This window comes from Anguilla rostrata, chromosome 4 (genome assembly GCF_018555375.3).
Source record: "Anguilla rostrata isolate EN2019 chromosome 4, ASM1855537v3, whole genome shotgun sequence".
NCBI lineage: Eukaryota > Metazoa > Chordata > Actinopteri > Anguilliformes > Anguillidae > Anguilla > Anguilla rostrata.
This window is the reverse complement of record NC_057936.1, coordinates 48,428,199-48,442,786: the sequence shown is the minus strand read 5'-3', so window position 1 is coordinate 48,442,786 and position 14,588 is coordinate 48,428,199. Positions and strand designations below refer to the sequence as shown.

The following is a 14,588-nucleotide window of genomic DNA, read 5'->3' as shown; positions in this document are numbered from 1 at the left end:
CCAACTCAAGCCAGACGAATGAGGCTAAAAGCTAAAGGAGAGAAATGGTCTTACAGCATAGGTAAAAATGTGTTGTCCACCAAAAATCACACCATCTTAAAATAACTTTGCTGACACAAACCATAAAATAAAAATAATTTTATTACAAAAGAATGTCAATAGAAAAATGTACAAAGTATTAAAAGTGCCGCAGTTACAGGGACCACTTCAGGACTAAACAAGGAAAATACACTTCCAGTGTGTGTAAATTCTTTCCATATTTCATTTAAACATGAAACAAAAAAGCGCATATGCCAAAAAGGACAATGTCAGTAGGCAACTTAAAATATTCACAAAAAAAGAACATATGACCTCTGTCTGGAAAGTATTAGAAACGGAATTTTTACACAATGTTTCAGAAGCGTTTGCCAATATTGTTTGAATTTAAAATGAAAAACTTTAAGAAAACATGAAATTAATATGCATATTCATATGCCATTATGGTGTCCTGTTCCTTGTCACCCTTCCAGGAGTTACTGCATTTTCCAAGCTGCAAAAAAGAAGAAAAATTGTACACTACATATATCATATACATACATCACAGCATATATCAGGATGCTTTAGAACAAACCATTTCAGTACAGCTGGGATGCTCTTGCCAAGGCTGAGTACTAGATACGTACGCTGAAGCCCTCTCCCCACGACGGGCTCTTTTTGAATTGATTCCGGAAGGTTCTCCAGACTCCACCGCAGGGCGCTTCACCGCAGAGCCACTCCCCCTTCTCGTAGGGCTCATGCCTGAAAACACAGCCATGCTGAAATCTGCCGTTTTTCAACCGCCAAAATAAAAGCTTTTGATTTAGCCGCCGATGAACATTTTGGCCTTCCCCGCCCTTGTGTAAAATGGAGGCTCGCGCGGTGCTCGGTATCGTCCCGTAACGTGATCTTGCGATCGGCGGTTGAGAAAGGCCTGACTAAAAGGGTTTCAGCCTCACCGAGCTCGTGCTCGATGCCTTTGAGCTGCGCCTCCTGCGCCCTCATCTCTCCCTCCTTCGCCACCATTTCCGGAGACTGCATGTACTGCATGTGCACCTCGTAGTCCTCCCTCACTTGTTTGCACTTTGCCACGGCAACACGGTACTGCTGCAACAGCTCTGCGTCCAGCAACAGAAATGAAAGCATGTGAGATGAGAGGAATATAGCAGTATAATAGAGCCTACCAGAGGCCTATTTCTGATTGGTCAATTGCATCACGTGGATTATGGACGTTAAAACCATTCTTAACAGAGCACAAGAAAAATAAAACTGAGCTGGCTAGTCAGGATTGCCTGTATCCATCTAGAGGTACATATGTTAGCTAGCACCCTGCAGCACTTCACAAACATGGGCCTAACGTCATACAAACCCCAGGAAACCTACTAGCTCTCTTTGACATTACCTCAAGACTTGATAATGCAAACACACACTGCACAGAAAGCATCTTTCTCTTGAACATGTGCCAAAGAGGCCACATCAGTTTAATGTAAGTGGAAGCACAGGTGTTCCCGGAAACGCACTGACCGATTTGCCTGTGGAGCGTGTAATACTGTTCCGGCAAGGGCGCGCCGAACACCTGCCCTCGCAGCTTCTCAATGGACGGAGCCTTGTTCTGCAAGCCTCCGAACTTCCCATTGCTGCGAACCCGCTCGCCTTGTCTGGTCAGCAGAGTGGGGCACGGCGTCTTATTCTGCACCACCTGCAGGAGGACATTTCACAATGTGAACCAGACAAAAAAAGCGGCAAATTATAAAATGGTATAAGGACAAAGGCAAAGAAAAGACGCCATCGTTTGTCTTTCAATCCCTGCACCAAACACCGCATAATCTGTGAGCTATGGCATCTGAAGACAAGGAAATGTTTCCAAAACATTCTCAGGCACCGAAACTATCAACAAACGAAAAGAACAACTTGAAAATTGTGAAGAATGAACACCTGATATTACAGTTGGCCCAGAACTACTAATTAATGTTCAGGAATCTAAACAAAACAGAGAACAGTAACTGTGCTTGTACAGTTAGGTGCTCTCACAGTCATAAACAAAGCACTGAGAACTGATAATTTCAGAAATAACAAAGAAAGCCATTTAAGATGTGATCTCATCCTCCTCTTATTTTGAGGTCTCCGGCCCAGGCCAGTAATCCACATTGGAAAACATGTTATTCCATATAATAACAGAAAAGCTAACTGGCTGGTATGCAGGGCTTTCTAAAACAAGAAAATGTCCTTTGTTGCATGGAGAGACCAGTTTGATGGAACACCGGCCCAGGTCAAAGTTCAACATATTTGAATTCTCAACAGTCATTCTGGCAGAGCAGAGTGCAAACTGAGTGTACACTGTCCCATTAGAGGATGGGCTGTAAACTTTTACCTAGGTGGTTGTGAAACGGTTTCACAACAGAACCAGAACTACCCAATCTCATTTGTAACCGAGTACACCCTGGCTTCAGAATGCCATACATAAGTAAACTAGCTACGCTGGCTAAATAACAACCACATTAACAGCAGTTATATTCCAAATGACACATTTGGTAATGTCAAAACATGTTTTTATAGTTCTACAGCCACGCAGCTAGTTAGCTAATCTAGCCAAAGGAAGGCCACAGAACAGCATTGAATCAACTGCAAGTTAGGTTAATATGTATGTGTGCAGCATGCTCAGAATTACAGTACTCCAAGCTTGCAGGCTGATACAGAGGCACACAATGCAGCCCACTCACCCCCTTGCGATAATGGTTAGCAGCATCCAAGTTGTCCACCAAAATGGTATCCCCCAGAAGATTTCCAAAGACTGAAACACAGCAGCAGGAAACAAGCAGCCATTAAGTAAAAACACCACTGTGAGTCAACAGAAATGCCGCAGCAGCCATTGGGTCTGGAGTTAGTCAAAGCATTACAAAGGCCAAGACCGCCAAAAACACAGAAGGCATGTTGATAATGAGAACAAAACATTCACAGCAAACCACAGACAATTACGTCTCATTTACTTTAAGGACACAACTGGTAACAGACCACTCTCATGATCGTTGGGAGCAGCCACATGGGGACAAGCTCATTAGAGGCCGAGGGGAGGCGGGAAGGAGAACCCAGTCTGGAAGCATTTACGCTAAGGCCTGAGCGCACGGCCCAGAGGACAGCACGAGGACGTTCCCCAACCACAGCAAGGGCGAGAACACGAGAGGGACGAGGACAACGACACCAAGCGGATTTCGTCAAAAGGCCCACAGCTCATTTATCCCTGAAAAATCGCACCGCTGGTGTGCACTCACCTATCCGGCAGCTTTCGGTGTGTTCTGGGAAAATCAGAAGATCACGGACAAACACGGGGTTTCCAACTGGCGCAAAGCTGTTCTGCCCGTTCCTTACGTGAGGCAGGGGCCTGCGTTGCGAGAGAAACACTTACACACTGGGTCTACATACCAAAAACCCAATAATCACCTCGATGTTGACCAAGTGTGACCTCTGGCAATATGGGGTCTGCGGCTCGTCACACGCAAATGGAAAAGCAGTACATAACGGAGGCAGTAGCACGCTTTTTGAAGAGAACGGGAGAAAAAAAATGAAGTCATATATCCATAAGTACTTACAGAACCATGGTGCTGACTGACACAGTCTAAACACTTGTCTAGAGTGGGGAAAATTCAAGGGGGGGAACTGCTCAGACAAGGAGGTGGAGGTGGGGGGGGGGGGTGGATAACCTAATTTCACATGGAAACAAATTCACCAACCAGTAGAACCCCATAAAGGTCAAAGCACAAATAAAGATGGTGGGAGATCAGTCACATTCATTGAAGAAGTCGGCTGAAAAGTCAGGACCCACCTGTTGCTGCTCTTCCAGAAGACCGAGTCCAGAGGCATCACCTGCTGGCGGCCCTGGGTGTCCTCGTAGATCTGCCGGGCGGCGGCCGTCGTCAGCGTCACCACGCAGTCCATGTCCCCGGACAGGTGCCAGGAGATGACCTTCGCCGCGTCATTGTCCTCCACCCGCGCTAGGTGGGCAACCTGAGTGTACAACCATGGCCTTTCCGTTACCAGCAACTGATGGCCATTTTCAGGCACTATACTGCACCACTACTACCTAAGACCGTAGAATTATACTAAGACCTTATCAAAACGTTCTGCTTATTAAAACATTCAGCTATAAAATAAAATTAAAAAAAACATTTACTGCTACGAATACATTATTTTCCACTGTGACAGAGTATAGTGTTGGAGGACTGAGTTCAATAGTTGGATACAACATTGTATTATTGCATTAATGTTACCTGCCTAGGGACAACAGGGTAAATTTAGCTTGATAGTGGTGCCCAGCGCTTGCAATATGCAGAAGGAAACAGTACGGACGTACATACTAGTGCAGGACTGCCAACTCTTACACTTTTGAGACGCACGCTTTCAGGTCAGGCGTCACACTCTCACGCTACCGAAACACATTTCACACCAAATAAGAAGACTACAAAGCCGCTTCCTGATTAAACAAATAACATATTCGCTTGCAGGACAAAGTAAGGTTGGTTCATACACAGCAGAGAGAGACTGTCGATTGGCTACCTATCTTTGACAGAGCCCCGCCCCCCGGTCTACAATCTCTCCACCCCCACCCCGTAATGAAATAAATCTGATTCTGGCCAGCTGAGCGAAGCTGGCAGCCGTACCAGCGCGGCGGTGTGGAATTCTGGCTCGGGGCTCGAGAGCGCTGGGTTGCCGCCTCACATCCCAGGTGAGGCACTGCTGTTGTAGCCTCGGGCGAGACACTTAACCTCAGCGCTTTCTGGGGGATTCGTGTTGTATGAAGGCTAGCGTGCAAAAGGTAAACCGTCAAAATCACCTGGGATAAAGGCTTGTGCTAGCATATCCATCAATAGTGAAAATTACAATTTCTTGCTTTAAATCACAAACTCGCGCTAGCCCAGCTTCCCCCACCAGCCATTACAAAGCCTGCAGGTCAGCAGAAACTTCTGTGAGTACGTAACGTGTCCTTAATTGCACACAGCCAATCCACAACAGACAGCAAAACTGAAATAATAGAAAAACTCGAGAAAATGAACTCTCGCTTCAGCAGTAATGATGGCGCATAAATAATGAATAATTGTCAAACGAGAGGGAAGAACATCTGGGGGAAAAGGCAGAAATGTGGCAACAGGCCAGGAGCTCCAGCAGTATCAGAGGAAACGCTTGGCTGTTGAGCTCAAATACGCTGTCCAATACACTTGAGATATGCAGCATTTCTGGGCCGTTCTGCACGTAGCTTTAAAGAATAAGTACTAGGAGGGTCTCCTGGTCTGGATATACGAAAAGGCTCTCTTCTTTGCTTTGGCCCTTTCTCTTTTTCAGTTATTTGTAATCAATCTTCTGCAGGGGCTAGGGGAGAGGAAGGAGGTGGGGGGCGCCCAGTATTTTCTGGGTCACTTAAAGCAGATTACTCTCTATTCGGGCCTGAAGCATAGGTCATACACTAGCATTTACCTCGCCGCTTTGGCTAATTTCACCAAGATGCACAACACCTCTAATTATTTCATGGCCTGAGACTCTGTAGATGTAAAAAGATATACGGAACCACAGGTAGCTCTTAAAATAACATTTCTGCCTTCCAGGGTTTTTGCTAAATGCATATTCCATTGGCTGAGCATGCTGGCTTAATTAGGTCCCAAAATGCCCCTTAATTAGGTCCCAAAATAAGTCCAATAACTTCTTTGACAATAAATTACATTATAATAACAACAGTCGAAGTACACACATTTGAACATGTTCACAGCCAGTGGTTATTAGATTAGAGCGGTTATACAGATTTCCCCTCTAAAGAAAGCCCATGTCTTGATTTATTTTCCATCCATGTCCTCCTCTCTGCTTGTGGATCTCAGAAGGTGCAGAGTGAGATCGAGCAGCTCTCCGGTATGCCTTGTGATGTGTTGGGGAGGAACAGATGTTTCACTGCTAAGGAGTAGCTGCTATTCTTTGACCTTAGGCATTGAAAACTTTGGCTTGGGATGCGTTCCAAAGGTCAGGCTAGAGTTTAGTAAGCGGGCTAGCCAGCCTGTAATTGAAGCGTCTTCAAGTGACTGATTTGCGGCGCGGGTGTGAACATTAGTGAAATAAACATGTCATGCAGCTGCTGCTCCTATGTAATTATGTCCTATAAGGGTATGAGGAACATCACCCACGGCCCCTAAGGAGCAGCCAGAAGACCCCAACGCACTCCATCAAAGACCCACATTTCCAAAAGTACTCTACCAAAAAGTCAAGCATCCCAAATGTACTCTATCAAAGAGTCACAGCAGAGATGCATAGTGTTCTTGTGTCTCCAGTGCAAGATAATTAACATTTGCCCTCTGACTTTTTAACTCTGCATTTGGTGTCTTTCACACATTCGTGGCTTAAGCATGGAGATCGGGGGAAGTGTTCCGGCATTACCTTTCCCAGGACGTCTGGGTTGCTTCTGAAGATGTCGGGGATCGTGCATGTTCGTCGCGGCTGCCTCCGTATCCTCTCCTGCTCCGCCACCTTCTCCCTGATCAGCGCATCGATGTCTTCCATCTGCAGTGAGAAACGTGTCAATACCGCTGCAGCCGCTAGCGACAGGACGACCATCAGAAAGAGAAGTGCAAAAGCACAAGAGCACACTGCCAATTCAGCTGCGTCTGTTACATTTCTCATCAGACGTTTACAGGCAGAACATGGCACGCAACACTCACAGTTCCCAGCTGTGTCATATTTATATGCATTTTCCTGAGGTCAGATTTCAGATGAGCCTCTTTGTTGGTAGCATCCTGAAGCTGATCTAGATCAGAAAAGGCAATCAGAGTGACATTAACCAACACGTTAATTCTGAACTCTTAGGAAACTAATGACCGTATTAGAAAAACAAAGCATGTGTTTTCTCAAAAAGAAAACCTACCTTTCATCTCGGAGATCAACTGATTGTTTGTGTCAAACAAACTTCTGTACACAATGAGTGACTGGGAGAGTCGGTCCTTTTTTTTGGTCAAGGTCGCCATTTGCTCTTGGTTCTTGGAATCTGTTAGGCAGAAAACAGTTAAATTGTTGTATAGCAATGTTAAGACAGACAGTCACAATCTTAACTTATGCTAACAGTACACCAGCATGCATGGGAACCAACAGGCGTTGCTACATACATATCTTATGAGATAATCTTTTCCCTTGGCTCATGCTATGGAATTCCACTGCTCACCATTATAAAACAGGAAGGGAAGCTCAAACGGTTTCAAATCATTTTCTGATTTGAAACCAGGAATGACGGGCTGGAAGTGCAGGATGTACTCTGTCCCATCAGTGCCAGGACAGTTCTCCATGATGATAAGATTCTGCAGAGAGGAGGGACGAGCATTAATGCTGAAAACATTCTAAAATGAAAGAGAGTCAGATGCAACATTCACTTGAATACCAGAAAAAAAAATTTATTACACAAATTACACATAAAAATGTGAACATACCTGCTAGCGCTTTTAGTGGTTCTGTTTGCATTTATCTTACTTTAGAACTGAGGGTATTATGGAGCAGACTATGGAGAGGGAGCAACCCACCTTGATATGGGCCACGCCCTTGCAGAGGGGGAACAGCGCGGTTTTGGACTTCCCCTTAAACAGGGGGAGCTCCTCGATGTCGTCGGAGCTCTTGATGGAGACCAGCACTGACCCGTCCAAGTCGCAGCCTGCCGGGTTATCGTACTCGTCCTGCCACGAATCACAAAATGTCTCACGTCGAACGTGCAGAACTGCACACAGGATGCACAGCACATCTACCAAATTTAAGGATTCTTTGCAGAACATGAACAATTCTAAACCAGCATATGAACAGATACACCATAGCCTCCAGAAGGATCATTTCATGGATCCAGGGAACAATGTGCATTAAACAGAGGCACAAACCTAGTCAAATTACACAGGATGCCATGGGACAGCCCAGGCCAGAGTTGGGGGGTGTGGAACAGGTCACGGGGAGTGAAGGGCCACACACTGCTCACCATGATCTTAAGACACATGCTCTCAATCAGGGTCCGACTGGCCACTGCTTGGATATTAGAAACCAATGGAGTCGCCGGCTGGGAATCCGTCATCAGTTTCATTGGAGCGTTTGCCACCACATTGATTACGTACTGAGAGAGGAGCAGAAAGAGGGTTAAGGATCACTGCATACGCTGAACAGGGGGCGGAGCTAATGAGCTAATACTGTGGCTGAACACGTCAGAACTCTGTGAATCTCTCAAATGTTTACCACAGTTAACCAGTTCATCATTATTTACACTATATGTAAATATTTCTGCACAAGTAAACCAAATAAATCTGCCCAGGGTAAACTATGGTGCTTTATTCAAACAGGATATGCATACTAGATGGCATCTTATAAACATTTAATTAAACCAGTATAAAAACATTTTCTATAAATATTTTTTACAAACCTGATTGCTCCACAGACATTTATTTTTCTCGATACACATTACAAACTGAATTGTGTACTTCCCAACGCGGTCAGGGATTATTTTGTCTCTGATGAGCAAACAAAAAGACAAAGAAAATAATTACATGCTTAATTAAGTCCTAAAAGAAATGAATGCCCAAAACAATCTCGAGTAGTATTATATAAATGGATACACGTGTTAGGATGCTAACATTTTTAATATTAAACTTTACATTCACAATAATGTTTGGAGATTAAATGAGATTCAAAGTGAATAATAGTGTTCTGCCAATATGAAAATATTTTACATAAGTCTTCAGTTAAGAAAGTGGATACCTACCGGAATGAGAAGAACAGAATAGGAAACATGAATGTAACATTGAGAACATCATGCATAAATGCTCAATCCACGTGAACGAAATAAAAGTGGCTAGTAAGCGACTTACGGCTCTACTAGCATTCAGGAAGTTGGCAACATATACAGTCATCTCGTGTGCAAAGGCCTTTTAAGAATGCACGATGGATACGCATGGAGATTAGTTGAATTGCAAATGCACGCTATTAATAAGTCATAAGAAACCTAAACTAATTGGGAGATTTATCACAAGCTGCCGCGGCCTCGACGTCAGCCCATTCTTTCTAGGGTTGTGGGGAAACGTGAGGAGAATATCAGCCCAGGCCTTCATGGAAATGCTCACTGAACTGGCCCAGTGAGAGGAGAGAGAGAGAAGCCATGGAAAGACTGAAGGCCAGCAGTACACAAGGACAACCGGGCAACCCGAAAATATAATGCCCCATTTGACTCCCATCCACAGGGAGCAAGCCAAGGCAGCCATAAACGGCCTGAAATACTGCGTACGTTCACGCGGCTCGTAACACGCCGCTCGATTGATGGCTTCAAAACGGAATTTGAAAGCAAACATCCACTGACTGACGGGGAAAATAAAAACTAACAGCGGGACGGAGCTCCTCGGCAGGCCGAGGACGGTAAAAAGGTGGAGATCTTTTTCACCCTCCGCGTTTCGCCATCGCGCCGGTGATTTACGGCCGGCCCCGCCGGCGGCCGGTTTGGGACCTAGCGAAAGCACGCTCGCCCGTGCGAGGCCCCTGCCTCCGCTGCGCCCCCAGTATTCACATCGAGCACAGAAGCAGAGGCCCCCCGTCTGCAAGAGCCCGACCGGCCATTTCTCCCCACGTCACTAGCAGGCCACGGGCTGAAAATGTACCTGAAGTAGAAACAGTCGTGCTTCTCAGTGTCCTTGGGTTTACTGCACTTGAGGGTGGCAGCCTAAAAATACACGAGCCGGGGAAACGACGAGAGTTCAGACATAATGCAGACCAAAAAACAGACACAATTACACTGAACTATTTTGCAGTGGGAAAAAATAAGTAGACTGATATCAGACACTCTGCATTACTCGTTTCAAGCATGCTCTAACTATATATATTAAAAAAATAAGCCAAATGTTGTCCTTTTCAAATGTACAAAATGGTGGAGAGCATGTTTCCTGAAGGGCGCTCTGAGAGTTACTCACGCCCGGAGGAGGCCTGGGGCCAGAGGACTCGCCCTTCCACATCAGCATGGACATGGAGGCGGGGCTCAGATTCGCTATGGCGCCCCCATCCTCAGCCACCACCGTCACTGCAAAAACTGCCCAACACACAGGGAAAACAGATACACACACACACATAGACAACACATTTTTATTTACTATGGGATAGAAAACACATGATATTACAAATGCATATTTAAAATGACTAAAGTTCAGATAAATAATGAAATTAAATTAAAAAATACATTGAAACTTTTTTTTTTTCAATATTCAAATATATTAAAGAGATAGATAAATAAATACTGTAAATGTATGAAGCAGTCTAAAGCAATGTAGCAGAACTCAATCTTGAGGGCAAGACGTACCAGTTAGGAACCCCCCAGCAGGAAACACAGAGTTGGTATCGTAGCTGACTGACAGCTTGACTGGTTTGTTAGGATCCGGCACCACTTTCAGTTTCACCGTGGGTCCTGGTATACTCTTCTTATTGAACATGGCTTTAAACTCGATGCCATATTCTCCCCTACAGCACAGAGAGAGGATAAAGAATGCTGTCCAAACCAACTAACCACGACCACAGAGAGTTAGCCATTAATGGCACACTAGTGTAATGCCACCAGTTAATACACTCTAATGTACGCAGAAGAGAGTCGCATCACAGTGGGTTTCTCAAATGGCCATTCCTCATTTCTCTCAGTTCCTGCAGGGCGACACTCACTTGGGCGCCATCACTTGGCTCAAGGTGAAGCTCGCCTTCCCATCGGCATCCACCGGCTGCGATGCCGGTGAATGTTTCATCTGGAAAGGCAGACAATGAGAAAAGTGTTATCTAGAGCAGACACTTAAAAACATTACACACTGTGAGCTGTGGGCTAGGCCAACATTATTCAGTGTAAATGTTGAAGCCTCTTCAGTCATTTTCACTAGAATGACAACACTCTGACTGTTGCCATTCCCACATAGGTGTTTTAACACTTTTAAAATCACCCCACTAAAAACGTGCAATTTAAAAATAATGCTTGCACTTCCTCTCACGTTTAAGCATGCATTGTGCATTGAAAAAAGGCTGCAAAATGTGCACAGGCTATTCATTTTTAATGCTCTCCGGCAAACACGTAACCTAGAATAGCATATCCTGGCAGAACGGCCATTCAATAATTGATAGAATGAGTAAAATGAGTTTACGTGCAAAACCAAAACGGAAAGCGAATCTGTGTGAAAACATGGGAGGGCTGCGCATGCCACCTTTAGCTCCGTGGCTGAGGGCCTGAGAGAAATGACGACTCGCTGGTCAGGTGACGGGTTGCCCCACTCGTCCTGCAGCTGTACAGTGAAAGGCTTCTCCATGCCCTTCCCGTTGATGACCTGCAAAGGCTGTGCGCGCACAAAAGAGGTTTGTTCTTCTCCTTTTCCGGAATAATCCGCCACATCGATATCCAAGGCCAAAAGGGTTGAAAACAGACTGCAGAGGAATTCCACTCCCAGCCTTTCCAAATTTCCTCATCTCCTGCATTTTCGTTAAGCTAAGTTTCAGACTTTGAATTGCGGGGGAGTTTTCCCATATCAAGTGCTCCACAGATACTGACCGAAAAATGTTCTGGTCTGTGCGGACAAAGATACTGAGCTTTTGAATAAGAAAACTCTCACCCATCTTCTAACGGTGAGGAGATCCCACCAAACTCAGGTAACCCTCTCTCACACCTGCCATCCCACCAGATGAAATGAAGAAGGATGAAAGGCGGCTACCTCCTCAGGCCCGTCCAGGAGCCGGAGCTTGACCGGAGGGCCGGCCGTGATGGTTATGCGCACATACTCCACGAAGTCTCTCCAGGCGAAGCACAGCTCTCTGGATCCCAGTACGCCGCTGAAGAACTTCACTCCTTGGACATTGATCACCTCCATTTTCTCCTGGGTGAGAGAGGCGGAGCGACACATCGCCCGTGAGCAATACAACGGCAAACACGAACCGAGGTCCGAAACGCTTTCAAAAATCAACATTCAAAAGCGACAGAATGTGTGCTCTGTAATTACTCTGAAGAATGACCAGTAAAACCAGTTCTACGTTCTTATTTTAAAAATAACAACAAGCACCCCAAAAAGCAGATGTGAGGATAAATTTAAAGGCTGCAACTTAAAGGCTGTTGGTTTCTAATAACTCCTTGAGACAGGATCTGAATACTGTGAAACGGTAAGACATCAGGGGCACACAGTGCAGACAGAGGGGAGCAGCTGCAGCACAAAGACTCACTGAAACAGAGGACCAGAGGGCTTTCACACCATACCTGCCATGAGATGTTCAAGCTTGATTTATCGAGACCTTCCGCCGACACCCCGAATGAACTCACGCAAGCTGACGTCAAGGCTTGCGTTTTATTACCAAACTGGTCCACCACCTCCAAATCTAAATAGCAAACGGGTTAGACATGGAGCCAGCGGAAAACTAAGCGTTGTAACCTCAGAAAGACGAAGGGACCACTGATGCGACTAACTGGTAACCAGAGATCCACAAACAAATAAAAGTGCCATAAAGAACAAAACAAAATAGCCACGAAAACCAAAGCACTCATTTCAGTATGACAGTTAAAAAATGGCCGCCAGCACTTTTCAATATGCTTTTTAACCTTCTCCTATTAATTGAGTCCCTTGATATTTTCAACCTTCTGTTAGGTCACTCATTCAGACCATGGCTCTAAGTGAACTTTTTTTTTTACAAGTCTTTACATCATTACGCTTTTAAAAAAGCAAATACAAATCCCAACAGTTTTCCCCCTCACTATTCAACGCGCAGTGCCTGAGGACTGTCCCTCGGGAAAGTGACAGAAAAGCGGCGGGCATTTTGGCGAGCCGACTCACAGATCGCCCCGGGCAGCTCCTCTCCCATCCTCACGGACGTCCCGCACTTGAGCGTGGCCTTCATGCGCTTGGGCTCGTCCGGACGGGGCCTGCAACCACAACCAGGGGCTCAGAAAAACGGGGAGGGGCCTGGAGGCATCCCGCTGCCATTGAAAATGGCTGACTATTGCACAATGAATTCATGCAGTTATTAAACACACACACCTGAACACAAAAAGCCAGCATAAATCCATTAAAGGAAAACTCCAGCATAAAACACTTTAACTTTCCATACTGGTGAAGTAAAATGCAACCCAGGTCCTATTTTCCTATTTTGTGTAGTATTTCAGTTTGTCAATTAAACTCAAGCAGTTTCCAAGGAGTGTGCCTTCAACTGGCAATAGCACCTTTCCTTTCAGCCCTTTAGGGACAACAAGGCCTTGAATCCCCGCTAATCAACCTTCTGCAATACTCCTACTGAGAGAAATCAATCATTTATCAAGAGGACATACTGATTTCTGCAATGCTAGCAGCCTCAATAGTCCAGAATGCAACAGCGTGGCATCACGGGGGCTTTGGGGCATGATCACGACTTCGCTTTTAGTCTTTTAGCAAGCTAGCTAACGTTAATGCCAATGTAGCTAGCTGTGTTATCACAAAGGGGGGTGGTGCAAGTAGTTCTGGGTAATGTGGGAAAATAACATACTGGAGTGGATCTGACAGAAGCCTGACAGGATAGCAACTGAAAAATTGGACATTTTACAAATATCAGATAATAAACCCTAGAATTAATTTCATCAGTGCTACACGGTTACTAATGGTGTAAGTGTTTTAGCCTGGAATTTTCCTTTAAAAAAGACCTAATAAAAGACGAGCAATCAACTGCACCAGGGACATGCTTCCAGAAGCTAAAAAAAAAAGGAAAATAAAAGATTTAAATGGTATTGAACATACTTGATGGTAAAGGAACACTCCACAGACGCATTTTCATCCTGAAATGAAACCTGGTAGAAATGTTCATCTTTCACCAAATTGGGAATGAGCAGGGTGGGTAGATTTCCTTCCTGCAGGTCCTCGATGTTTAAATCTGCCCTCCAATTCACCTGCAACGTGTCGACATGTAAGAAGCAGTCATTCGCCTTTGCTATTGACAATCTGAGATTTACTACATTTGCTTTTGAAACAGCAGGAACTACACTGCTTAGACTGTTGTTCATTTCCCACCATTTCCCACCATTCTGCATTGTGGGATGTAACGTATGTTTCGTTTTTCAATATTTCCACCACACCAATTTATTGAGAAATTATAAAATGGACCCAAAGGCAGTCACTAGTAAATACCATCAATGAAGATGAAAGAAAGAAAGAAAAAAAAACTTCTCCCACCTTGATCTTCTGTGCTATAGATGCTGTAATGGGGACACTGCGGTTCCCTTCATCGAACAGTCGATAGTGGAGATTTTCCAGGACGTCTCCTGCGGTCCAGCCAACGTTTTCCTTGTCTCCAAAAATCATGATATTTCCCTCCTCCTCACAGAATATCTCCAACTTGGCCACACAATGACCAGGTGTGATCTTCAGTGTCCTCTCCACTACTTCAATGTTTTTGAGACTCTTAAAACACACAAGAATAGAAAAACACATTTGGTCTTTTATGACTGTACTGCATGAAGGGCAATGCTAAACACATCCTTTTAAAATATAAAACCGTTACATGCTGCGTTTTAGCAGTTTAGAGGACGACTGTGATTATAATTCAGCTTTCACTTCAAA

General features: G+C 44.9%; 1 protein-coding gene across 1 annotated transcript in view; it reads right to left on the bottom strand.

Moving 5' to 3' along the window:
• Window positions 1–123: 123 nt before the first annotated feature.
• The window catches only part of smchd1 (structural maintenance of chromosomes flexible hinge domain containing 1), a 34,229-nt gene continuing 19,764 nt past the window's right edge, over window positions 124–14,588 (bottom strand). Inside the window, exons 25-48 of the mRNA XM_064332879.1 lie at window positions 14,202–14,429; window positions 13,770–13,918; window positions 12,837–12,925; window positions 12,266–12,384; window positions 11,730–11,891; window positions 11,229–11,357; window positions 10,702–10,781; window positions 10,349–10,506; window positions 9,966–10,081; window positions 9,657–9,718; window positions 8,432–8,519; window positions 7,997–8,128; window positions 7,557–7,706; window positions 7,205–7,337; window positions 6,911–7,030; window positions 6,708–6,793; window positions 6,427–6,549; window positions 3,836–4,017; window positions 3,285–3,394; window positions 2,736–2,806; window positions 1,540–1,714; window positions 975–1,133; window positions 663–777; window positions 124–529 (exon numbers count right to left, since the gene is read on the bottom strand). Of these exons, the coding sequence (XP_064188949.1) occupies window positions 478–529; window positions 663–777; window positions 975–1,133; window positions 1,540–1,714; window positions 2,736–2,806; window positions 3,285–3,394; window positions 3,836–4,017; window positions 6,427–6,549; window positions 6,708–6,793; window positions 6,911–7,030; window positions 7,205–7,337; window positions 7,557–7,706; window positions 7,997–8,128; window positions 8,432–8,519; window positions 9,657–9,718; window positions 9,966–10,081; window positions 10,349–10,506; window positions 10,702–10,781; window positions 11,229–11,357; window positions 11,730–11,891; window positions 12,266–12,384; window positions 12,837–12,925; window positions 13,770–13,918; window positions 14,202–14,429 (2,988 nt within the window). The 3' untranslated portion in view covers window positions 124–477. The remainder of the gene's footprint in view (window positions 530–662; window positions 778–974; window positions 1,134–1,539; window positions 1,715–2,735; window positions 2,807–3,284; window positions 3,395–3,835; window positions 4,018–6,426; window positions 6,550–6,707; window positions 6,794–6,910; window positions 7,031–7,204; window positions 7,338–7,556; window positions 7,707–7,996; window positions 8,129–8,431; window positions 8,520–9,656; window positions 9,719–9,965; window positions 10,082–10,348; window positions 10,507–10,701; window positions 10,782–11,228; window positions 11,358–11,729; window positions 11,892–12,265; window positions 12,385–12,836; window positions 12,926–13,769; window positions 13,919–14,201; window positions 14,430–14,588) is intronic.